The sequence below is a fragment of the Strigops habroptila genome, chromosome Z (genome assembly GCF_004027225.2).
Source record: "Strigops habroptila isolate Jane chromosome Z, bStrHab1.2.pri, whole genome shotgun sequence".
NCBI classification, from domain to species: Eukaryota; Metazoa; Chordata; class Aves; order Psittaciformes; family Psittacidae; genus Strigops; species Strigops habroptila.
Genome location: NC_044302.2, coordinates 74892374 through 74919861, shown reverse-complemented (window position 1 = coordinate 74919861; position 27488 = coordinate 74892374). Strand labels below are relative to the sequence as shown.

The 27488-nt window shown below is 37.7% G+C and overlaps 1 protein-coding gene across 10 annotated transcripts in view; it reads right to left on the bottom strand.

The window, feature by feature from the left end:
- Positions 1-24472, bottom strand: part of FCHO2 (FCH and mu domain containing endocytic adaptor 2) — an 87308-nt gene extending 62836 nt beyond the window's left edge. For 8 of the 10 annotated variants that reach the window (XM_030470089.2, XM_030470092.2, XM_030470095.2 and 5 more), the window contains exons 1-6: positions 24278-24472; positions 13398-13489; positions 8958-9032; positions 7946-8087; positions 7710-7862; positions 4309-4413 (exon numbers count right to left, since the gene is read on the bottom strand). In XM_030470089.2, the coding sequence (XP_030325949.1) occupies positions 4309-4413; positions 7710-7862; positions 7946-8087; positions 8958-9032; positions 13398-13489; positions 24278-24307 (597 nt within the window). In that variant the 5' untranslated portion in view covers positions 24308-24472. Of the gene's footprint in view, positions 1-4308; positions 4414-7709; positions 7863-7945; positions 8088-8957; positions 9033-13397; positions 13490-23714; positions 23916-24277 lie in introns of those variants that run through there. The other 2 variants (XM_030470093.1, XM_030470094.1) reach the window with 2 other exon arrangements.
- Between the last annotated feature and the right edge of the window lie 3016 nt (positions 24473-27488).

Here is a 27488-nt window from a genome sequence, read left to right as displayed (position 1 = left end):
AAATGAATCTGTAATGTTAATGACCCAACAAATGCAAGCTACTGCAGCTACAATAAAAATGAAAAATCACTAGACAGGATCATTAGCTGTCCAACTCAGTATTCAGAGTTTAGGCAAACATTACTTCTTTTTAGAAACGTGTATTTTCCTGTAAGTTTTACAATATTTTTTTAAAATGAATTATTATTCATTCCCGAACATTATTTATATGTAGGCTGCTCCAATGCAAAATCATCCAAACCCAACTCTACTCAGTTCTAACTTTTAAACAATAATTTAGCACTTTCAGCTATTTGATGCTTTCCAGTAATTGACTGTGCTATGCAATTAAAAGAAAAAAAAAAAAAAAGCTTCTAACAAGGTGGAAATCTGGCAAATAAGACATCGTGTTGTATTATGCAATTGCTATGCAGTTGCTAAGAAAACTACAGCTTTACTCAGAAAAATCAATGAGGAATTTCCATCAAATCCCATTTCGAAACAAAGTGAACTATATTTTCCTGCTCCTTTAATCAAAATAAAACCTTCCATGTTTATCACAGCAAAAACCATAACTTGCAAGATGAGAAAGACTGTTTTAAAATTCAGTCTCTCAAAATCACATACCACAAGTCACTTTGATAACTGCAGGTAAAATAACAAAAGGCAAAAGAGGAAAAATAGGTTAAAAAAACCTCAGTGGAGTCTAACTAAGAAAAAAGGACAGCTAAGTGAGGACATTACTACATTAGCACCCAGAATACCACAGCAATTCAAAACGTTTATCCTCAGAAAAATAGTATGTGAACAGTATAAAACATATTCAACCTGAAAACTGATTTTGCACTGAAACAGCTGAGAATGCTTACGCTCCTCATTGTTTGTTTTCCAAACTAGTATATTTCAAGTGAAATGTACTCTAAATTAATACAGGGTGTGCTTCATATAGAAGTAGGCTTCCACATATTCATGAGTGTTGTTATTTTTCCTATCACATCATCTTTAAAGTAAGCCTCCTGCAATCAAATTGCAGATGCAGCTACACTGCTACACTTAAAAGAAATTTCCAAAATATGACTTATACTGGCAGAATGGCAACATTAATTTCCAAAGTGGGCAGGTGTGGAAAATTTCCAGGTGTCTATTATCACACTAAGTGAAAATTTAAATATTAATTAAAAAGGTTGTTGCAATTAAGGAACTAAGGACATTTAAACAAATGTGGTTTGTGGTGAGGGGTAACTTTGTATCGTTTTTGTATTGGGAAAAAATGTAAATGAACCAAAAGATCCTAACTCCCTAGCGCTTCCACCCCCAAACACAGAAACACAAAGCAGCCCAAAACCACGGTGAGATTTTCTCAGCTGTAACATCCATTATAGTAAAAATGTGTGGTGGTTGGTTTTTTTTGTTACCCCACCCCACCGCTCACCTCTCAGCCTGGTTTAGACTTGTAATACCTACCCAATAACACAAATAAAGATTAACAAAGAGCATCTTCATATTCTGTCTCTAAATACAAAAATAAGCTGTTAGTTTTCGCATTCTTTTGTTGTAGTGGATTATTTAAATGGATTTTTTTTTTCAGTACATAATGAAAAGCCCAACAAATTTGCTTGCTGAAAGTCCTTACATTTTTCTTCACTAACTCACTGACAATAAAATCCACTTCACGTTTATGTTCTGTGAATTCTAAAGAACTTGTTTTCATTACTCACAACTTTTTTGCTCACTGGGGACAAGTTTATAGTGCAGTTTAGCAAGGCCGGCTTATTGAAATCATGCTTGTTAAGTTTTTTCTTATTGTTTCAGAGAGTAATAAGACAACTACTATAAATACAGTCTCTTTCTTGTGAGGTAAGGAATGGACAGCATGAAGCTTTTGTGAGACTAAATAAAGTTTTAAAGCAACCTGCCTGAACTTGCTCTGCAGTGGATTAGAAGCATTCACAAGATCTGTTTCAGTGGGGGTTCAATAACTCCCAAAGCAAGCTAAATAACAAACAGGGTATAAACTTCTTGATCCAGAAAAGCCACACTTGCATATGCCTTGAGACAAATAAATGGAACAGTTCAGTATTTTTTCTGGTATTACTTAATTTCTTTGTAGCAAAAGGTGGGGTCTACAGCAAAAGTCAGGCCGCATTGCAATTTACACAAAACCACACAAAGATGGAGTTACTGGAATGCTTACTAAGGAAATATAATAGTTACATTAACAGGAACAGTATATAAAAGTTACCATTTTGGGTAGCAGCAGTGTGTGTTCCATGTCAGTTTGAAACTCTCTAGGAGTAATGGTACACTTCAATGACTCTTTTGTTGCTCTTTTATTATACTTGTTTCCAAGAATTGTATTAAGATATGTATTAGTTAAGTTTAGAAAGGTTGCCTAGTCCCAAAATTCTCAAAAGATTGTAATCACACATACCAATTCCGATCCTAATCCCACTCAAATTGAGTGGGGATAACTGATATGCAAATATTTTAAGTTACAGTAAGAGACAGAATGCTAAGGCAACAGATGTAAATGCGTATGGTGGACACAAATACAAGTGATCCCAGGCCAGTGTCACATGTTAAACTGGCTTAAACCAGCTTGGTACCACACTGCCTCTGCCTTTGTGCCAGCACAAATGCTTATGTGATCTTTTAATAAACCAGACTGTAGGTTTTAGCTGGATTAGTTCTACAAGGTACTCCTTGCACAATTACTTGAGGAAGGAAGAAGCATGTACTTGTCATCTCTGATGTGTGAAGCTGTGTTTTCAATATAGTTTTCAGTTAGTTTGCTGTCAAAAGTAGCAGCTGTCTTATTTCCATGTGTCCTGGGTTCAGCTGAAAAGTACAACAGGCCTTATGCCCTAGACCGGTACCGATGAATTTTCTCGTTGATCTTCTATTATCAATAAAGCCTTTTTATACCACTGACTAACTGCAGTCATCACTTTTTTACACCCCATAATAAAAAAATACAAGTCACAGGTTTTTTGAAAGGAGAGAAACATAATGTACATAACCAATTTTAACTCAAACTAAAAAGAAAAGCACAGGGAGCACAGCTTCAACCGGAACCAAGACAGGCTATGCACAAAAACATGCCTTCTGCAAATTCTTTATGAAAAGGTTGTCAAGACTCCTAAAGTAACAGTTGTGTTAAAATCAGAATTTTGCAGTAGAGCACTTCTTTGTTGCAAATGCCTGGACTGGGCAGTGAGAGGGAAAAGTTCTGGTATGTGATATATGTGGTATCCTTTCTCAAACAGCTGTGTTGAGTATCTATTCCGGGATTAACTAGATCAAATTCTAACGAAGGTCTCAAAGTAAGCAGTTTACAGCTGAGGACAGGCCAGCTTTTTACATGTCAGCCTACACGTCCCCAGGCTGCGAAATCTCAATTTCCAAGGAGTTACAGAAACCCCTAACACTTTCCCACTTACATGTTAAAAACACAAGCATGAATGATTCTCCCTAATAATTCCATCTCTGCCTGAAAATTAATCTTTGATACTAATGGAAAGAGCAAAGAATTTTTAAACATAAAGAAAATTCCTATCTTGTAAAAGCTTTACTAAATCAAGACTAAAGATAAATATGCCAACCAGTCCTCAACTAACTATTACTACTAAAAGCAGAAGAGATGAAGTTTGCTTTTTGCAATCTGGTGCAGTGGTAAAAGGTCCATTATCAACAGATTTGAAAAACAAACTTTAAAACATAACAAGAAGCAGCATATGCAATGATACAGAGAACTCGGTATCCTCTTGACTACAGACTGAAAGTCTTTAAAATGCCAAATAAACACCAGAAACTTGAACAGGTGCCAGTGGTTTTTACAACCTCAAGTAAACCCAAAGAAGACACTCTAACAAGCTATAACTAAAGTGTTTTGCTGGAAGGATAATGAGAAATCCATGATGGATCCCAATATTAAAACACCTATGAATAAGTTCCGCGGGTCCAGCAATTCACAAGATTTCCCACATAATCATGCATGTAGATGCATCAATGCATCTACACCACTTCCAGTTCATTTTGTTGTCTTCCTAAAAACTCAAGGGGGAAAAAAAAAAAAAAAAAAGTAAAAAAAAAAATGAAGAGAGTGCTAGTGTCCAATTGTGTCATTCAAGGACAGTGCCGTCACAACATACATGGTCAGTGTTTACCCTTCAAATGTATTACTTCTAATGTTATTTTTCATATTAGTTTCCAAAGGAGATAATTTTACCTTGAATCAATTTTTCAAAAGCTTCGATATCAGGTGTCTTCAGACACAAAATATAATCTATTGATCTATTTTAAAAGTAACTCATTTAATATAGCACTTACCTGTGCAGTTTCTGTCATTTTTTGTTCAAAATCAGATTTAAATGCAGCATATTTCTCCACATACAGTTTATAGGTATCTGTAGCTTTTTTTGATTTAACTGCTGCCTGTAGGTCAGTACAAAAAAGTGTCAAATGTCACACATACAATCTGATTCAAGGTTTTTAAAGACATTACTAAAAGAAAGCCTAAGATGATCTATAAGGGGCATATCAAAACAGTGAAACGTCATAACAAAATTTCACCACCAAGTAACTCTGATTCAAGCCATTAGAGATTTCTATTAGAGCTATACGTAAACCACATAAAATGGTAACAAAGCAACTAACTAATTTAAACCACTTCCCCCTATCAGCAATAATAAATTTATAATACACTTATTTTGAAATCAAAACTGTATTGCTGAAGTTAACTAATTAGCTGTTTTTAAATATTTAGATCTGCAACAGAAAACAGGAAGAAAGCCAGATCAGAATGCAGAGCAGAGTTATTTGTAGAATTCTGAGAGAGTCAGTGGTAAAAAAAAAATCGGGAAGGCACAGTTCTCTTAAAAATATACCCAGAATAACAGAGCCTGAAAATGCTTCACTCTTTGAAGAATATGGATCCTTCAGGCATTAAAAGAAGAGCATGACAGGTTGTATCAATCCCATCAGTTACTTTTCTTGAATTTTACTTCATGATTCTCACTCTCACACATTCACACAATGGACTTACTGAGAAGAAAACAGTCCTACTTTGTTTCCCAAATGCCATTTACTATGCTGAAATTTCAAGGTGCTCTGTGAACACCTGCTTTTAAAAATAATTGAGTCTGTTTTAAAATAAAATTATTCCAACCTTAACCCTTAAAGAGGAAGGAAATGACCAGTTAAAAGATTTCAAAAATAAGTTACTTCATAAAGCATTACATTACCCCAAATGCATGGATTGGGGGGGGGGAGGGGGGGGGGGAAGAAAAACCAACAAAAAAACCCCAAAAATATTCTCTGTCTCTTATAATCATGTTTAATGATGAGCAAAATGCGAGTGTTATGTGCTGAAGAGCATCTACAAAAAACAACTACTCCGCAGGACAGACAAAATGATGAAACACATGCACATTGTATGATTAACTAGTAATCTCTTCTGAAAACAGGATGTGTCTATTCTCAGATGCAGCAATTGCTAGGACTCTATTTAGCAGATTTACAGTAAGAGAAATTATAAGGACCAGTCAAGAATTTTTTGTCAAGTCACTATAAATAGAGAAGTTCACATGTCAGAGAACAACAGGAAATTATTACACAAGTTAACACTAGATTTCAGCTGCAATGAAAATTGCAAGGACTCAGATACTTCCTCAGATTCTTCAATAAAGTATTTCACTACATATTTGGCTTTATGATTAGCTCTTAGCGTAATCAGTGCAATAATTGTAATAATATCACAATTATTCTGTTATTGTGATAGAAAACATTTTTATGTTGTGCTAAAACTAACAAACCTATTCTCTGCCAAAGGAAAAATAAATGAATACAATCTTTGTCACCACATTTCTGAAATTACAAGTGTAAATCTGAATAAAGACATAATTGAAAGATGTGACGATCATGGTTACTTGCTCCCACTTGAAACATTTATCAAGTACTTTCAGAGCATTCAACTATGGACTAATTGTTCACAGAAGTATCCAGGGAAGATGCATAAAACAGAAAAAATGGCCTTCACCCACCCTATAGTGCTTCTTCTTTCTCCCTTCTCACATAGACATCAGACTGAAGTTTTTTTTTGTTTCCAGCTGAACAAGGATAATGTTACATCTTAATACCACACCTTCCACCAAGTCAACTTTTCCTACTGAAAAGTTTCATTCTATTTACAAGAATTTAGAAGAACTATACTTTGAGCAGACTGGCAGAAAAACATCTGCCAACCCACATATTTCTGATTCATGTCTAGAATCCAACATTGACTGTCATTGGAAACAGAAACTAGGAAAAAAATCTAGTTTTACATCAAAAATAAAACAATTAGAACCTGGTCAACAAGATCACTTTTGTTATCAGTGAAGACAATAACCAGCTCTATCTGGTCCTTCAAGAGAGCATTATAAAAAGCACTAAGATCATTCTAACATGAACAGAGTTCTACAAAGATCATGTAATTGAAATGGAAACAGGCAGAGGTATCAAGATTTAAAACTAAACTTAAAACTAAATTTAAAACTAATTTAAGACACAGAGTCAGGGAAATATGACCTCTTTACTAGTTTCCTAGAAACAGGAAAAGGTCAAGGTAGTTGATCCTTCCCCTCTACTCTGCACTGGTGAGGCCACACCTGCAGTACTGTATCTAGTTCTGGGTTGTCCATTGCAAGAAAGGCATGGACATACTACAGAGAGTCCAGTAAAGCGCCACTAAGATGATTAAGGGTCTGGAGCAGCTCTCCTGCGAGGAAAGGCTGAGAGAGCTGGGACTGTTCAGCCTGGAGAAGAGAAGACTCACAGGGGATCTTATTAGTAGTACAAAGAACTGAAGGGAAGGTACATAGAAGACAGAGACAGGCTCTTTTCAGTGATGCCCAGTGATAGGATCAGAAGCAATGGGCACAAACAGAAACATAGGAGGTTCCCTCTGAACATCAGGAAACATTTTTTTCCTGTGAGCGTGACCGAGCGATGGAATGGGTTGCCCAAAGGGGTGGTGGAGTGTCCATCCCTGAAGATATTCAAAAGCCATCTGGATGTGGGCAACTCTAGGTGCCCTGCTCTAGGTGGCCCTGCTTGAGCAGCAGGGTTGGACCAGATGACCTCCAGAGGTGCCTTCCAAACTCAACCATTTTATGATTCTGTGAATAGATCAAACTCCCCCATAAGCCCAGCACAGCACCAAGTACAACAGTAAGATACTCATTCTTAGGTTTTTAGTCCATGAAATTGGAACATTTTAAATTAGCGCTGAAAGTAATGTTAATTTGTTTTTCTTCTTAATGGAACAGACTTCGGATACTGTGTAATTAGCTACTATGTCTCACTGAAGGGAGAACACCCCTCTACTCCTTAAGTCAATAAAAAGGACATGGAGTGCTTCTGTATTTACCTAAGGAAATTTAACCAAAACCATAATAGATGCTGAAACAATTATACACAATTTCTGTAAAAGCCAGTAAACAAAATTACTACATGATGCAGGTATATACGAAATAAAGAATTAAAACTGCAGTGCAGTTAGAACAGATAAGGAATTGTAAACAAAATGTAGTAGGCATTCAAAATATCATGCACATCATTATGAAATAGCCACTTTCTACTACTTTTAACTATTTTCAGCCCTTTGTGAGCATTTCACTCACTAATATGAGGTGGTGAATGTGTTACTGATTGACTACACAGTGAATTAAATTAAGATGCCACAGCACTACCTTATCAACTTCTCTCTGTGTTGCTCCTTCTTTTTTCAAACGTTCATGTTCAACGCACTTGGCATTGTAGTTTTCCTTTGATTTCTGTAAGGCCTGAGTGATACTTTGAATATTTTGCACTGCTTCCAATGTTCCTGAAACGTCTTCTTTAGTCTGCCAAATATCACATGGTTGTCAAAACCAAACCATTTTAATGTTAACAAGTCATTAGACATGCATAAGAAAAAACTAATAACCTTTTTATAAGCTTTGATTTGTTCATCTCCATATTTGTGAACTTCTTTTATTAGCTCTTGTAATCTCCGCACAAGATCCAAGTGACAGCTTGCTAGTTTTTCTGTTGAGGTTTTGAAAACATCCCAAACTGGTGCAAATGTCCTAGATTGAAGAAATATGAAATATATATTTTTTAATAATGGTAAAGGATAATTGATAAGTTGCCAGAAGTTCACTGTTTCTAAACCAGAAACAAACAAAACACCTGCTATAAATTCTTATTTTATGTTTCAGATATACTTAGAATCTTATCTACTGATTTTTTCCATGTTTAAAACTTCAAAGCACTGATGTTCAAACTAACACCAGCGATACAGAACCTCTGAAGAGCAGCAACAACTGGTATCAAATTATCCACTGACAAAAGCTGCCCACAATTCTGGCTGTTATTACTACAAATAAAAAAATTTAGTCTTATCCAAGAAGTCTGAGTTCTTGTTGGTATAATCTTTCTAATGAAAAAACACTCATTAATCATTCCAGTTTTTAAAAACATTACCCAGTGTATAAGATTTCCATTAAAATATGGAATAAATCTATTGAAAAGTCTCATTCTTAACATCTCCGAGGACAGAAATAACACTCCAGAAAGCAGAAATAATAGAAGACTAAATAAATTTACTGCCACATTTTCAGACCGTATGTTCTCTCTATCATAGGCTTGGGAGCATAGAACAGAAAGTCACGTCCTTTATTACGCTAAAAGGAGCTCAACCTTAGATACAGAGAAACAGACAGTTCCTCCATGTTTGGGCTTTGTTGGGTTTTGTTTTGACCTGTGGATAAAGAACTGTACTGTCTTTGTTGTGTATATAGTTATATGACATTTGCGTGGTTACTGAAGAACTAACAATCATTTTTAAAGGTGGCAAGGTTGTACTACCTTCAACTTCATCAATAAAATACTCAGAATCAAACTTGATTCATAAGATGTACGCAGTTATTTATTTATCTCTTATTACACTTACTCACCCAAGTTGTGTGTAATTGCTTGCTGATTTGGCTAATTTTGTCATTGACCTTGAATATGCCTCTTCTATTGTAGCCCTGTCAAAGAAAAACATTATAAGCATAATTGAAATTTTGAAGATATTTGAAGACAGATAAATAAGCACCATAAAGGTACAAAACAAGGGACTTTTTACTTAATGACCCCTCAAAAACCATATGCAAACTCAGAAGTATATTAGAAAAAAATACGAAATCTAAGAAGCCAGTAACACAATGTTGCAGGAAACAGCAGCAAGCAAACCCGAGGAACTCAAGACTTGAAAAAGATGATTCCGTCCTTCCTTCCCATACTATCTGCTGTTCCTCTCTGCCTTTGACATTTTTTAGTAACAGTCAGAACAAAGTGACATAACAATCACCTGCCTAGCACTGTCTAAACACCGGAGATATACGGAGCAACAAAATCGAATATATTTGTAACTGAAACATTGAAATAAACAAACTGGTTTTTTGTTTGCTTAAGTTCTTTGCATAAAGGTATTTGAGTTTGTGAAACTGTAAAATTAACATGCAATGTAAAGTATTGTGTTCTACTGTTTATACTAATTTTTAAAGAGGGTTGTCGCAATACATTTCAATTTATTTTGGAAAACCTCTTCCCTACATAAAGTTTCAGTATATTTTCCTGCACTCAAACCCACAATTTTACTTGTCTTTTTGCAGATTCAAAATCCAAAGATCAGCATAGATGTCCTCCTTAGAACCTCTGCTGGGGCAATCACCAGCGAATAGCAGTCACACACAAAGTACCACAGGAGTGGCTCCCTGCAAGTCCTTCCCCCATTAGTCTTGCTTATTCTCCTATTACTAAAGTAAAGATACACACCATTTTAATTTTCTATCCTTAATCAATATCCAATATGTAGCATCAACTTAGATTTAGAAGCATCCTGGATTTGAATGAATACTGTAATTGCCTTTTCCTGAAAATGCAAAAGCTTGCAGCAATTTCTTTCCTGTTGTGTAATAACTATTCAGGGGAAAAACAGAGAGGAAAAGAAAGGGAGATTAAGAACTCATGACTCTCTCAAGTTATACCATGACCACTTATGGCTGAAGCAGATGTTTTTATTTTTCCTTCACAGCAACAATTTGCAAACAAAAGGAGTTTTCTCATGAAAATATGAAACAAAGCAGCAGTAGTCACCTGAAACAGAGGTACATGCATTTAAACCTACTGAACTTTGAAAATAGCTATCCAGTCAGTTCGACAATCAATTTGGAGGAGAGTAAACTGTAAAATGCAGCAACTGAATTACATTTTAAATCTCACCTACAAATAACTGTGAAGTTATTTGCCACAAAAAAGTCAATTAACTTTATCCTCCGTCTATATATGTATACCTTTTAATGATAAGAAAAAGTTTAAGTTTCCAAGGTTTGAAATTCTTGCTCACTGCACAGGAACATGCACATATGCACAGACACCCAGAAGATACACTGATTTTTTTTTTAATTATCATGATGAACAATGTATTTTGGTTAATGATCAATAGCTTCTAACAATGTTTTCTACATTTCCTAGGTCTGTGCTTCGCCCTCCCCCCATTTAGTTAAATGGTAATATATGCATTGACAGTTTCTTCTGATCAAGGAAATTCTTTTTATGACACTTCCAGGCAAGTGGTGCCGAAAAACATTTGAAAAACTTGTGGAGAAAAGCCAAAACAATACCTATTAAGTTCCCAATTGTGCAGAGTGGTTTCTTACACTTAAAGAATTGTGTTTGTGTGTATTTAACACCTCAAAGTAGTTGACAGTATTAAGACATTATCTTCCCAGTATTTAAAGAAAATAAAATCGGGGCAGCCCAAACTTCTTATATTTTCTCTTCTTTAAAAACAAATTTTTACATGCTTTATTAAGAACATAACAAAGATACCTATCTTACAGCATAGATAAGCTGTAATCATCATCATACAGATGATGATTACAATCTATCATACAGACAGATAAGCCGCTCTACTCAAGATTCACCAATACTGAGCAGATTATCTGCCACAAAAATTCACTCTTTCAGATGACATATTTCTGAACCACAGACCCAACTGTCTCTCAGTTCTTTAGTACTTGACCATTAAGAGAGACTCAAAACCAAAATGAAAAGTGAAACAACACTGTTGAAAATGGAATTGGTATTGACTAAACGAACACAGAAAAGGAGGAAACCTTCTGCTCCTTCTAAGGATATCCAGTTGGAACAGCAGATATGCTATAGAAATAATACATTATTACAAACAAACACATTTCAAGCATTTTTTTTTTTCCAGATGAAAAAATTCTGCAATTTCAGAAGGTTCTTACAGAAGTTTTGCGAGAAAAATCTTGAAAAAAAATTCTTAAGCTGACTATAATAAAGTTTTCCCACATTCCATACGATTTTTCTGTTTTCATTACTATTTCTAAGGGTGGAGAAAAGAGAACAATAGACTTTTCCCCAAATACGCTGCACACAACCAAAACACTATTCTCAACACTGCAAGTGACAGAGACTGGCTTCATACAGACATCTGTCCTTTGTGACTTAAGCAGTCTACATATCCAGATACACTCAACCACCTTTCCTTTCTCTCTGAGACCACTCCATAAAAAACCCCTCAAATTCTGTGCCTGGTCTGGAGATTCCAGCAATCCTGACCAAGCAAGTTACTACTGTCAAACAGTACATACAAAGGTTAGGTACTCTAACTTGTTGAAAGTATTATCACTAACTCAGATCTGTCTCTACCTATCCAGCAGTTTTCAGTTTTCACTCAGAGCAAGCTGCTTTTAAGGAACTATATTGAAGCCTTGTCAAATAAATTAAAATGTAGCACTAAGATTCTAGCAAATTTCAGTCTTTTAATGAGAAATGAAATTTTTCACATATTTTACCAAAAATGCTGTAAAAAGGCTGCATATGTCTTTGGCACATCCTAGTCACATACAAGAACAGAAAAGACATTTCTTTATCTCTCATTAAAGATAAAGTGGCCATATGGATCCTCATGTCTTTAGTCTTAAATATCTTTAGTCTTAAATGTTATTTAAACTTGTTTAGCTGGGGAAAAATAAAGGACTCCTTTATAAATCACTAGAATTAATTAGCAGAAACTTCAGCTGAAGCATTTTTAATATGTGGAGAAAGGTCCAAATATTTTATATATTGATTGCAAAGGCACGTCTCATTTAAAATTTCTTTTGGAGGAATTTACTGAGTAGGGAAAAAAAACCTAGAATACCACATTATTTTTGCTAGGAATTTTGTGTAGCATTGACTGTTAAGTTTTATTTATGTCACTATAATCAAGCAAAGAATCCAAGCCAGATATAGCATCATAATGTGTTCTTTGGAATCAGGGATTCTTAAAACACAAGATTCCTTGTCTTGTGTAGTCCTTCCAACAGGAGACTGCCTATCACACATGCACTCCAACTCACCTGTTTCTGCTTAGTTGAAAGATCTGTCATTTTCTCCAGTTCACTTTGAAACTATGTAAATGTCAGTGCACAGAATACCTGTTGTGGCTGTTACATTTTGTGGAAGCTTAAAAGAACTTTGTTAACATTTATTTGAGGCCAACACTAAAATTTTGATGAAAAATTCCAGAAAACAAATGCTGTTTAGTTTGACAGCTTTTACTGAAAAAAACCTTCACTGAAACAGGTCTTCAATTGGTCTCTTGCAAGGTTTCCCCTGGTATCATCTGGTAAGGGTAATGGAATTAAGACAAAATTCTGAAGCACGCATACAATTTATTTTATCCAGAATGAAAATTGTTCTATTCAAGGTAGCAGCAGCAGCAGTCTTCTTTCACAGAACAACTAAAACCAGCACTAAGTCATCTGTTTTGGAAGCTGTGACATTTGCAGATTTCAGTTTTGTTTTTTCCATCTCATAGAGAAGAACCTGTGTTATTCATAATATTTTCTTGTTCCTATGCATCACTCCTTTTTCTTCAAAAAACTTTGCTTCTCATAATCTTAATCTTAAGGCATAAATTTTGAGATCATACTAGAAGTTCCTAATACCTTTATTTTACATCTACAGACAAAAACTGCTAAAAAGACTGATAAATTTTGTTACTTTAAATTATAGCTTTTCTTCCAAACATGAAGAAAAAAATCAGGATTCATTTAAATAAACTGTTGGACACCTATGTGACAATTCTAGGTTTTTACTCTTGTTTTTTAATTCACACCTGAAAAATTAGAAGCTTGTTATTAATTGATGCTTAAGAGTCACTGTTAGTTCTAAATGAATGTAATAAACCTAGAAATTCTTGTAGGATATAAAAGATACTTTAAAATGCTCAATGATTTTTATGTATTTTGCATGTTACTGCTAAACACGATGATAAACTTGAATAAAAACCACAAACAGCATATTAAAGAGCCAAGATTACCAAGGATGATTCTCACCTTTCTCTTATAAAGTCTGCTAAGTCTTTTGTTGACAAATGTCCATGTTTCATGTTGTGATAGAGGACATCAAAGCCATTGTTCCTTTCCCCCTAAAGATAAATAAAAAGGAAGTAGAACTAAGAAACACAACATGCCAAAGCAATTACAGAACAAGGTATAGAACCTATGCACTTCAATAATTGATCAAGTTTCATGATGTGAATTATTTCTAATGCCTCACCTTTTTAGCAGTTGCCATTAGTTCCCTTCAATACTCTATATGTAAAACAAATTCAAATCACCTCAGCAGCTACCACTACCTTTCTAATGACAACTCTTCTATTACATATTTCGAGGCTATATTCAAACCCATTTCTTTTTTAGATTCCTACAGGTCTTGTATTCTTTCACTTCCCATGTTATTAAACATATACCAAACATTGTACTCTCTCTTCATTCTCTCATATCTTTCATTATTTTCCATGAACTAATATTCACACTTTGATATCACTGGATATCCTGCTTCCCCAGTTCTTCACACTTCATGTATCTTCCTCTGTTTTTTGTAAAATAGGTTAAAAAAAGAAAAAAAAAAAAAAATCACTAATCTCATCCTTCTTACAAGTATCTTCCCTTAGTGCATTCTTAAGGTTCATTTTAAACTTCAACATTTTCCAGTAAGGTGTGCCTCACCATTAAAACAGAGACATTGCCCTTATCACTGATACATAAACTCAGCCGTCTTCTCACTTCTAGCACAGTAGTGAACTTCCTCCGGAGAGGAGAAACCAACAATAGAAATTAAAGGCAGGCAAGGCATGGCACACCATGTAGCACTGTTCCTAGAAAAGTCTTCCTGTCAAGCTATCCATTCCCCTCCACCCAGCTGCTACAAAAGACACAGAAGCACACCCTCAGGAAAACTGCATGCATGTTCAGAGTGGAAGTGAAAGAGGATGGAATAGGATAGAATAGTTCAGTTGGAAGGAACATACAACGGTCATCTAAGTCCAACTGCCTGACCACCTCACGGCTGACCAAAAATTAAAGCATGTTGCTAAGGGCATTGCCCAAATGCCCATTAAACGCTGACAGGCTTGGGGCATTGACCACCTCTCTAGGAAGCCTTTTCCAGTGTTTGACCACTTTCCTGATAAAGAAATGTTTCCTAATGTCCAGCCTAAACTTCCCCTGGTGCAGCTCCATCCTGCCACTGGTCCCAGGGAGAAGAGTTCAGCACCTCTCTCCACTTGCCCTCCTCATGAAGCGGTAGAGAGCAATGAGGTCACCTCTCAGCCTCCTTTCTCCAAACTAGACAAGCTCAGAGCCCTCAGCCATTCCTCACAGGACATGCCTTCCAGCTCTTTCACCAGCTTTGTTGTCCTCCTCTGGACATACTCAAGGACCTTCACTTTCTTCTTAAAATCCTGGACTTTTCACAGCAGCAGTCTACATCTCCAGTGAGCAAAGCCTGAGGATTTGGTCATACACCCCTTGAAATATTTGTGTCCTTTGTTTTCCAGAAAAATTTGTTTGTGCAGCCATGAGGTGCACCTGATCAGGGAAATTATACAGCTGAAAGATAAAGCTGTATAATAAAGGCAAATAAAAACAAAGATCGGTGATCCAGATCACTACGAGGACACAAAGAGTTGCATTGCTTAGCAGAAGAGGTGGGAGCAAAGAACAGGCGGCAAACAGTGATATGCCAGTTTATGTAACTGGAAGCAGCCATGGGAGGATGGAAGAACTCTGCAGCATCCATGGTAGCAGGCACACTTCTGTGAAGTGTTAACTGCACTAGATAATACATCAGTCAATAATATAGCAAGTTGCCTTGAAGGGCACGATGCACAGACACATGAGTTTACAAATAACAGATAATGGAAGGCAATTTGATTCACATTACTAGCCAGGATTAATTGCTTTACTTCTTCCAAGCATCAGGGAACACAAAACCAAACAAACAAAAAGAAAAAACACCTACAAAATCACAGTTCCTAAGGCTGCAGCAAGTTCTAACCTGAAAAAGTTCATCAAAATGCAGATCAGATTGGCATAAATGCAATTACAGAAAGGTCTCTTAAAACTACAAGCAGAACTAAATTGAATACATGAAAGTACAGCAAACTAAGAGGACCGCCTACTGAGCAAAGCTTTTATAAATTGGAAAAATAGAAGGATAAGAACACCAATTAGTAGGAAATGTAATTTTTTTTTTTTTTTTAAATGTTGTCTTACACTTTCAAGAACCAGTTTAAACAGTTTAACTCCTATCTAACTATTTTTCCTTGTAGTTTGAAACCCACAATAATATTAACTACTGGTGCACTAATAAGTAGCTTATTATCTTCCTGTATTTATTCAATATAAAACCTGAATGCCACCACATTACAAAAACACCAGGATAATCTGTAATTAAGACCTCAGCAATATTTTTCAATAAGACAATAATTAAAAAAAAGTTCTTATTTAACTACTCCGAAGTTCTTACTGTACCCAAATTTGGAGCTAAACATTTACAAGTAAGTGTTAGGCACTTCTTCCAGATAACTAATAAAACTCTCGTTTAAGAAATGTTCTTTCCCTTTGCCTTAAGGTATTTCTTCTAGCTAAACCAACACATCTATCAAAATGTGCTAAACACAGACTGCTTCTGAACTTTTCATAATGGGAGGTTTAATGAGGACTTTCTATACTGGAGCTCCATAAATTTCCTGTCACTTTAGAAATACAGGAAGAGTAGCATAGCCATGACCCAGCCTCTGGCTGCGGCCTTCCTGATAGCTGATAATCTGTCTGAAATGTAACTTTGCAGACCTTTGGAGAATGGAATGAGCCAGAACAACAAATTCCCATCGTGACCTTATTCCCTATCTGTAACTGAAGGTTACTGCAAAGGAACTAATTTTTCCACTTAAATTAAGTTTTCTAATCAGTCTTACTCCTGTTCCTGACTTCACATTGAATAGCAGAAAGCACAACAGAGAAACAGAACAGATACTTTTCTCAATTAAACAAAAGTCCCCTGAAAGCCACATCTTTTATACATTTTCAATAGTTATCAGAGGCTAAGAGGCTATGTAAGAAAAATACTTAGGTTTAAACAAAGCAGCAAGTCCAAAGCAGGCTCTGAGATTTGGGGCCTGTGTGGTTTAAGCTTGGCAGAAGTAAAAGGCTTTTTTTCACTTGTGAATATATTGTCAAATGTAGCCTCTCTCACCAATATCAGGCTCTTACCTATAAGAAGAAATATCTAGATTTTAAAACTGTTCGATAATTTACACGATCAAGAGTTCTGATGATTAATCTGATTTAAATGCTATAAATAATGTTATCTTCTACTTGTGTTTGGAGACATATGTATACCTATGTCAAATTAAGTATGATATCTCAGTGCAGAGAGCAGATGTTTTTCTTCTTAGGAAACCTATATGTCCTGCCCACAACTCCTTCATTCAGTAGTTACATTCCTGAAGAGTAGCTCAAATTTTTCATGTTATAAGCTTCAGAGTTAAGGCTCTGTATTTAGGATAAACACAGAGATGTATGCTGTGGCTAAGAGAAAAAGTAGCTCAATTTACAGAAAATAAATATGTAGTCTCTTGTATACACATATGCCATCAACACTATTTATTTGTGTTTTGATTGTTTTTCCTCTACACTGCCCCTCCCTACACACATTGTATAAAATTCTATACATGGAAATTGTGTATCAAGCCAATTTTTCTTCATTAAGTGTTTTTACCTGCTCCTTCCTGGTGGCAACAGTAGCAACTGGGATCACTAAAAGCCCAGTACTAGCCTACTCAAAAATAAATAAATGCAGCATGTAGCAGAGGGAGCTGATAAGACCTTCCACTCCCATTCAGAAGCACTGCTATGACTGATACACAGTGAAGTCAGATGCAGGTTCTTCTAGAAGTTGCATCTTGGAGAAAGCAGAATCTCTGTTGTGATGTATAACATCAGGTTCTATGCAACAGACTTCTAGATAAGTTTGAAAGACCATTCTGAATGTCCTTTTGCAGGTAAAACACTGTTGAGGATGATCCTGTCATCACCCAACAGAAAACAACTGTAAAACTGTGCATGAAAATGCAAAATGTAAGTGGTTACCGGTCCAGATAGGGTCCACTTAATTACTCTGAAATTCATTAGCAGTTTTCTCCTTTTGCCCTAGAGCTAACAAAACTCTCTTTTCAGAAGCTGGTGTTCTTGCTGAGATTTCCCATTTTAGACTGCCATAAGAGATATCTTTTGTCTATACAATATAGATGACCCTGCCAGCAAGTCATAAGATGAAAGAGGACTTCAAATACAAGTAAACACTTCACTTAAATAAGCCTACAGTGAGGCACTACTGGCCAGCTTTGAATACAAAATAAGTCACAGAAAGCATGGGCAGACAGTCCTTCCACTTCCCTTCATCAAGAACTAACTGCAATGATCTCCTCATGGAAATGAAAGTAACAATGTCAGCAAATATGAAGTCAGAATTCAGCATTTCCATGACTTGTGCATAACAGGAAGCAGATTACAGGAATTCTGTTTTACTGAGCTACTTAACAGACTTTGAAAATTCTTAAAAATAAATTTGTTTGTTGCATATAAAGATGACTCTGAATTTAAAACCTACATTTGGTAAAGTAGCAACTTCCAGGCAATCTGCAGCAGTACATATTTCCTACGTTTCTAACCAAAATATATAAGAGCCAGATCTGTCGCTTTGGACTAAAACTGTTCAACATTAATGTTTATTAGTGTAAAAAATGAATACTCTCTATTATAGTAGTGTCTTTTTACCCAGTATAAACAAATGTTTCTCAATTACTAAGGTGATTCTAAAGTTCCCATCACTGGTCAGATATGTACTACTTGTTTCAAGAGCATGAAAAACAAGAAAAGGGCAGCTGCAAATACTGTTTTCACAGCAAAACTAAGTATATGACAGAATAAAAAGCACATGCAGTTCTTAAATGCATTCGTATTTTGGTCAAATGTTAAAAGTTTGATGAAAGAAGTTCAGACAAATTTTGATGTTGTCTAAGTTCAGCAAGTAAAGAAACATTTGACAATAAGTGAATTATTGTCATTTCAAACTGTGCTTTTAGAAGATATATTAGCAGTGGTTAAGCATGCACAATCATTCCTTCAAACCTTTAAACATGACCATATCACCTACCAAACCACAACTTTTTCTCCAGTAAACAGGCAGACCTATATTCAAACTGCAATATTTGAAAGTGGTACTGCAACTTAACCACAGGATTTCTTTTTAACCATAAGAAAGTTTAGGTTTCTAATTTACTTCAAATTGTCATAAAATGAAAACTGGAATATCTCCAAATTAAGTTTCCAAATCCTAGTTAAACCTTAGAACTGCCTTTGGCAAACATGATATATCAACGAAATACAACCAACACCCTTCCCACCTTGTTAGATAAATGCTAAATAGGAAAAGCCTAGAAAAGAATGAATGTGGAAAATCAAATTGCTTCAATTTTTAGATAGAGAATAGAAAAATTTGTATCCTTTGTCTCTGGTTATGGTCAGGTACAGAGAAGTTGTCCTATAGCTAGTTTTACACTTCAATTACTGTAGCACCAATATGCCAAGTAATAACTGTAGACAATCCATTAAGGTGGGGCAGGGGAGCACAACTTCCTCTTACAGGTAAAATTCAGTATTTGCTGAAACTAGGTACAACTGTTCAGCAACAACAAGATTCATGCATCTTAAAAGATATTCTATTTTAACAATTGAAACACAAATTTTAGTGCAACAGAACAACAGACACTTTGTTCACTCCTGCAACTCTAAAATGAAAGTTCCAAATATTAACCAAAACAAATCCTTACAAACTTAGAAAGACATGTACTTTTCATTGTGATTTGTCCATTTGTACTGTCAACATCTTTTCATTCACTCAAAAGAATAACACTTTAAAGAAACTAAGCAGTAGGAATTCTCCTAATTCCAGGGATGTTGGTCATGGTTTAAGCCCAGCTGGTAACTCAGCACCACACAGCTGCCTGCTCACACCTTTCTCCCCTTTCCTCCCCACCACCCCCACCTCCAGGCAGGATGGGGAGGAGAATCAAAAGAATGTAAACCCCACAGGTTGAGATAAGAACAGTCCAACAACTAAAGTATAATACAAACCCACTACTATTAATAATAATGATAAGGGAAATAACAAGGAGAGAGAATATAAAACTAAAAGGGGAAAGAAAAAAACCCAATAAACACAAGTGATGCACGATACAATTGCTCACCACCACTGACCAATACCCAGCCCGACCTAAGCAGCGATCTGGGCCTTCTGGGTAACTCCCCCCAGTTTCTATACTGGGCATGATGTGCTGTGGTGTGGAATACCCCTTTGGCTAGTTTGGGTCAGGTGTCCTGTCTCTGCTTCCTTCCGGCTTCCCATGCCCCTTCTCACTGGCAGAGCATGAGAGACTGAAAAGTCTCAGGTAAGATCAGGGTAAGCATTGCATAGCAACAAGTAAAACATCAGTGTGCTATCAGCGTTGTTCTCAGAACAAAGCTGAGACACAGCGCTGCACCAGCTAATAGGAAGGAGAAAAATAACTGTTACAGATGAAACCAGGACAGATGTGTAAACTCATTTTCAATGCTCTGAAAAACATTCTTTATACTGTTATTCTGTAATGCTGTTTCAAATAAGTAGCATGTGCTTCATCCACTCTACCTAGGCAATTATTTAATTTTATGGGCCCCATACACATGAAAATACTTCTGTGATTAATATTACGATGTTATATTTTTGAAAGATAGCTATCAGTAAATTTCAATTTCTGAGTGCCTGAAAGAGCTAGTGAAAATTGAGAGCATAGAAACATGGAAAAAAGCAGTCACCTAATGTTTACACGGGCACGGTATCTTCTTCAGTACTGAAAGTTTTGAGATGTTCAAACACAAAAGCAACACAGCGATTCCAATTTTCTTCTTCCAGCTTCAATAAATTAAACAAATATCAGCTCCAGGAAAGCTCTACACACATGAAGGACAGATATTTTCCTCTACATCTAGATAATTAAGAATATTTTTTGAACATAAAGATGGAAAGTTGCCAACTCATGCTAGATGCACACAGGCAGAGGGAGGAGTCTAAATAAATATTGCACAACAGCTCCCAGAAACTGAACATCCACCTCCATGCCAAGCAGAAAAATAGCACTTCATAAACATATGAATGGAACTCCGGATGGACGCTTGACAAGCATCAGTGTCACTCATATCATGTAAGTGCATAACACAATACATCTTACACTTACTAGAGCAAGCCTGTTCACAAAACTAAGATTATTAACCCCGGATATCACCAGCCCTTACATGTTACAAAAGCTCATGAACAGAAAGGAATCCTCCTTGCAGCTGCTTTTAAAAGCTGTAAATAACACAAGCAATTAAAAAGGTAAAATAAGAGGAATTCATCAAAGCCAATTTAAACACATATTTTTATACCCCAGGACTTCCAGAGTTACCAAGCACAGGATTACACAGAGACCAGTTCCAGCTATACATAAAACTTCCAATAGTTTAATCGAATTAATTTAAAACACTCAATAAGTAAATACTGACTGGCTTAGAAGGGGCAATTTTTGTTCACTTGACTTAGTTTAACAGACTTACAATTAACAAATGTATCACCTGCACTAGTCAGTTTCAATATAATGTCAAAGCTTATGCAACACTTCCTCATCAAAGTTGAGAAAACAGTAAGTCAATGATAACGAATGTTTTTTATTCTACTGTACCAGTATGAGCGTACTCAAAGTGACAAAACATAGCTATGTATAATGGAAATCACTTACGAAAGTGTTCCCTTTAAATTACATCACTGTTTTGATGTAGCACATACATAGCAGCAAGCACCCAATATTTTATGACAACATCCTAATTAGGAGTTGGGAATGTTTGGCCACGTGACTTGAATGCCTAAAACTCAGCCACAAGAATCAAAGCCATTTATAGGCTGTGCTACTAGTTCATACTTTTTGATACCACAAAAAAGTAACTGTATCCTACCAGCTTTGAAAACTACTACTGCTCTGGAGTGCTGTGCTCTATTAACAGGTCCCTACCTTTTTCAAGTGACAGAAAAAATTTTCGAGTGACAGTACAGGTCTCTGTACTTCAACTTTACACATCCTGAAAACAGTCTTGTTTATCTCCCAATGAACTCTTAGAAGCAGTCAACAGACGGCAGGCCCATAAAGCATCCAGATTTCTTACATATAACAACAGCAACAAAAAATTGCAATTATTAAAAAACTTCTAAAAGCAGTAAAAGATGAAGGTCTCATTATAAGCCTGAAGACTATTACAACAAAGAAGCTAAGATTTGTTTTGTTTACATGAGCACTTTTACAAAGTTCTTAAAAGGCAATAGCCTCAATAGTGTGCAAGAAATTGATACACATTCACATGTCACTCCCCTTTTCTGAAGAAATCAGTTAAGTCTTTCAAGTTTTGGACATCTTTTCAGTTACAGCAAATAATCAAATCAAGAGAGCATCCTACAGCTCCAGATGCAGACTTCCATTTCCAATGCACAATTTCAGACGTAAATTGATGAAAGCATGTACCTCAAATAATTCACTATTAGTTATGTTTTGGAATCATTTTCACATCATAGAAAGTATAATCATCCCATTCCACAGGTGACAAATACATTTTGACTGGTGTTATGTAGAAGGGCAAGGCAAAAGCAAGAAATAGAAGACAATTATTCCAAAGTTCTACACAATACTGCCTTTCTTTCTCCTTACGGATTTCTTTTCAGTATTTTTAGTCATTATGCATTCAGTACATTTTAATTGCAATCTTCTAATTTCCACACTAACTTTCTCTCCACATTTCAAAGCATATTGTATCCCAAGTCTTCCGAAGCATTACAATAACAATTCCTGCTCTGGAAAGTTAGTAGAAATAGAGAAGCCTAATGATCCAAAATGAACAAAGCTGAAATTTATGCTTGGTTCTGAGGATATATAGAAACTCAATACTTTGACCTCAAAAATCCATCATATTTAGACAGTAAGTTAATCCTGAAAGCTATTTACCCACACGGCAAAGATGGAGCAGCCCCTACTCTTTTTTATTTTGCCTCTCCACAAAATAAAACCCTGTCCATGGTATTACAAAGGTTTCTCAATCAAGTTTTGCAAGTTTAAGACCTCTGTAATGCCTTTGTTCTCACTACAAGACAAACACAAAAAATACACTTCTTGTCCTACTTTGTGTCATTTTTGAAGGCAGGAGAAAAACCTGCATTGACAGAAGAAAACCTGCTTTCCTGCCACTGTCCCACACTAGGACAATAAAGCTGTAAGGCAAAGACTAAGAATAGCAGAAAGAGAAAATGGGAAATTGGGTATATGTCTACTAATTCATATTTGCTGGCAGCATTCATGAAGACAGAGGCAGGGAAACAGTGTATGGCAATGGCCCACTGCCTTCATTGACTTAACAAAATTCTTGACTAACAAAATAAAATACAACTGATCAGACAAACAGTTAAATGAACATACCACAACATAAAATAAATAGAAAAGTGTTGATTTCAGTTGTTGTACTTGAATAAAAACCTTTAATGTTGCTTTAATCTTTAGAATGAGATAGTAACTTTTCCAATGAAAATGTGTTCGTTTCAATTTTATTTTTATGAAAGATAAAGAATTTCCACATATTAATTTAATACTGATCTCTTACCCTGGGGCTTCAAATTAAGCGGATCTCTATGCCAAGAGGGCAAATCTAATATCTTGTTTCATTAGCTTTTAATATTCTGTTGAAAGCAAAACTCAAAGAGTCAAAACTAAACACAACGCTGCAAACACGACACGAAACCCACACGGCAAAGATGGAGCAGCCTTGAGCTATGCTTTGTAGTCAAGAATAGTACATTGTATTCGTGAAATTAGTTTTCCTGAAACATTAAGGACAACTGTTGCTTCCATTTTGTTTCAGGCTCAACAAATAACCATGTTGGTGTTTCAGCTATTGCTAGAGATGCACGCTGAAGCTTAAACACGCAAAGAAATAGCAACATTGTAAACAGCCCGATGATTGCAAGAAGGCTTACTTCAACGTGTCAGACCCGCCACAGTCAAAATGAAAACAAGTTGTCATCCCATGTCAGGGTCAATAGCAAGCCAAATCCATATTTCATTTCATTTTTTCTCCATATAACTCTACCCACTGGAAAAACATGTATCTGCGCAGTGATGACTGATAGGCTGTGTTTCTAAAGCAGACTGTAACGCCTGTTGTTTCCCTAGCCGGCTCCTGCTCAGGCTGTACCTTCTGACATGCAGACACAGACAAGTTCCCGGTACAAAAGCACACAGCTCTGAGCCGCAGCTTGGCGTTTGCGTGATACCACTGTTAAGTTGCTACAGTCGATGCTGTTCCCCTAGACAACCGCATTGTTCGGGAGGCTTAACGGGGAGCGACCGGACTGCAGCCCAAGCCACATCCACGCACCGCGCTGCTGCGAGGGCGAGACCCCGAGCATCCCCCGCCCGGCTCCCCGCGGCCCTGCCCCGCGCAGCCCGAGCACCGGCGGTGGGCCTAGTCAAGGCCAGGGGGCGGCGGTCCCCCCCGCGCGGGCTGCCCGGGCGAGGTCAGCGGCAGCGCACACAGGTACCCCGCTTCACCCACGGCCCAGCCCGCCCGAAGCAAGCCGTGGCTGCCACTGCTCCCCGCCGCGCCACCCAAGCCAAGGCCCCGGCCCAGGCCCGGGGGTGGCGTAAAAGCCGAGACTGCTCCCGCAGTGGAGACCCCGGCTCGCACCGAACCGCGCCGTGCCGTGCCCTGCCCGTTCCACCCGCGCCGCGGCGGAACATTCCGCAGCGCCTCCCTACCCAGAAGCTCTCCACGAAGTACGCCATCATCAGCCCGCCGACGGCGAGCCCAGCCCAGCCCAGCCGCGGCCACCTCAGCCGCCGAGACGCGACGGAGGAAAGGGGCGCCTCCGCGGCGCACCGCCCTTCCCGTGACGGGGTAACCACCGCCTTCCTCACGGGCCCGCCGCCCCCGGCCCGCGCGTGCGCACAGCCGCCGCCGGCCTCGAGCCGCCTGCGCAGGCGCAGGGCGCGCGCGCGCGTTTGTGTGTGTGTGTGTTCCCAAGCACACAGGCACATGCGCAGTCAGGCGGCGTGCTATGGCCGGAGGGCCCTGGCATCGGGCGCGGCTCGGCATGGTGCGTCACCGCACCGCACTCCACCGCCAGCCCACGGCGAACGGCGGTGCCATCCCCTGAGAGAAGAAACCCCGCTCTGCAGAAATACGACGGTCGTCGCAGCGGGCGGGGTCAATGACCTGTGGTAAAACGGTATTCAGTGAGGCATTCAGTGACCCTGCGTTCTTGCTGTTGGAAAGCGCCAAGCGTCATTCCAGCCAAGGTCCTTCAGTGCAGAAGGACGCTAGTCCTTTAGACTAGTCCTGCTGGGCACCTTGCAGATGAACTGCATCATATCCTCCCAGCTGCCTCCTCTCACAGGGTTTTACAGTCACCGTAGCATGCTCCTAAAAACGATGCCCTTCACCTAAAGCCAAAGAGCCTGGAGAAACTGTTTGCTTCAAAGACTCATCTTCTCTTGAAGTTCAGTTCCCAGACCTTTCATTTACTTGATGCAGATTATTAGCCAGTGGGATGATGCTGGTGGCTGGACCAGAGAGCCACTCAAGTGCCATCCGTGGCCACCCTGTACCTGCAGTGCTTCTTACAGTGGCAGTATTCCAATTTACTCCTCATGGCAGAGTCGGCACCACTGGGATCTTTCTGGCCCCCCAAGAGTTCCTGTTCTGCCTTGATGAGGTGATTTGTTGCCCAAAACAGCAGTTAGATTTTCATTATGGACTAAAACCAGGGGGCCAGGTCTCGGCAGTGAAGTAAGGAGCTGCAGCTCGCCATCCTATGGAAACATGGGGTAAGTACTTTATCATGGCTTTGTCAGCACAAAACTTTATCCAAGATACAAAAAGTAAGAAGCTGATGTTCTGTTCTGGGTGTTCTAGGTCTTCCCTTCCCACTCTTTGAAACCCTATTGGTTCTGATCTGAAAAATCTCGCCGGCCTTAATACAGATGTCCTTTGGCCTTCATTCTCTAAGACACTAGGAAGGCATAGAGCAGAACAAGGCACCCTGCAGCATAGGTATGGTTATATAGAAATCCACTTTGGTAGGGATGATGATCAGGATCAGTGTTTTAAGGCACACTGGAATTCCCCACAATAGAATTAATTTCTGAGGAGTCAACTTTAACTCCACATGCTGTCATAAAATGAGCTCTACCAACAACAAAGGGCTGTTTTTAAACTTTCCTATCTATCTTACATGCCACATGCCAATCTTTTCTCTTATCCTTCAAAGTAGCTCATACTGCAAAATCCTTACCAAGGACAGCTCTGTTATACATGCTTCTTTGGAGACTGGCCTTGGTAAGAAAATCCTAGATTACTGATTACCTTGCTTTATGTGCTGCTGGATATTATGTAGTAATCACGACTGAAGAATGAATCAGCCCATGAACTTTACCAGTGCCATGGCAACCTCAAGACAGAGTTTCTACCGATTTTTAGTCATGTTTCTTGCATAATACCCAGCAGCAGCTCTTAGCAGATATCAGCACACAGTATCTCACATTTGAATTTAAAATTCAGTGTAAAGAAGTATATGGAGCTGTGATGAGGAGGCGATTTTATTTGCTGTGTCAATATTAAGCCAGTTTATTCTAGAAGCTGACAGACTCTAAGCAACACTCACATGAGGTCTTGAGGTTATGGGACCAGCTAAATACAGTATTTCAAGGCAGAGACTGATGCTCAGTCATGTTCAAAACAAATTGTTAGGCATATTAGGAAAGGAAGAGAGAACCACGTCCAGTGTGTAAACCTGTGTATGGACATCTGCCCATACCATGAATGCTGTGCACATTACTGGTACCCCTTATCTTAAAAAAACAAACAAAAAAACAAAAGACCCTAACAACCCCCCCAAAAAAAACACCAACACCCCCTGCCAAAACAAAACAAAACCACAAAACAAACAAAAACCCAACAGCACAAAAAAGGCCCAACAACAACAGTAAAAACCAAACTCCTCAGAAGACAGATAAAAGCAAGAAAAAAGAATCCAAGGTATGGAAACTAACATCCACCAAGTAAACTAGAATTCTTCAGTCTGGAGAAAGAGATGACTGAGAAAGAATATGAGGTAGAGAACTCATGAGTAAGACTAGAGGAGATGAGTAAAAAATGAAAAATACCTCCTTGTGAAATCACAAGCTGAGAATTCAGTCAAGCGAGAAGAAAGGGGAAAGTGGACAAAGTTTCTAGGCTTCCCTAGAAATCCTTAAAGGATTACTAAATACAAAGTCAATGGAATATCACTCATTCTGGAAGTCCCTCGATCTGCAAGATAGTGCAGCCTGTGAGAATACTTTGCGATAGTATCATTCATGTACTTTAAGCTTATCCTTTTCCTTGGGTATTGGCTGCCAAGGACAGGATACTGGGTTAGGTAGACTTGTTGTCTCAGTACAATTGTTCCTTTGTTCTCCTGGTGCAATGACGGTGGACAGAAAGGAACAGTATTTTGATAGCCGTAACATCACAGTTAGTCCTGTATAATAGAACAAGCATTCCCGTTGAATATTTTCAGCAGTATTCATGGAAGATCCATGTGGTTTTCTGGATTAGTGATTTTTTTAGTAGAGAGTTAAGAAAAAGCAATTCCTCTCCTATTTTTGTCATCTACATGGTTGTAGATGAAGAACCACAATGACAAACCTCACAGGAAGCGTTTGAAGACCTAAAGAGACCTTTTGGCCATGCAGGTTAACAGTTGTATTTCACAAATATTATTCTAATTTTTGAAAAATTATGCCAATTGTCATTAGTGTGGGTTGCATACATGTGAAAGGAGTGATTTAGCTCAGAGTTCCCCTTTCAGAAAAGCATCCCTGATTCCACATTTCCTCAGAAAAGTATTCCTTTTTCAAATTTCAAATTTGGCGTAAATAACAAGATGTTAATCGATGTGTGTGGAGACAGGAAGCAATTGATTCCTAT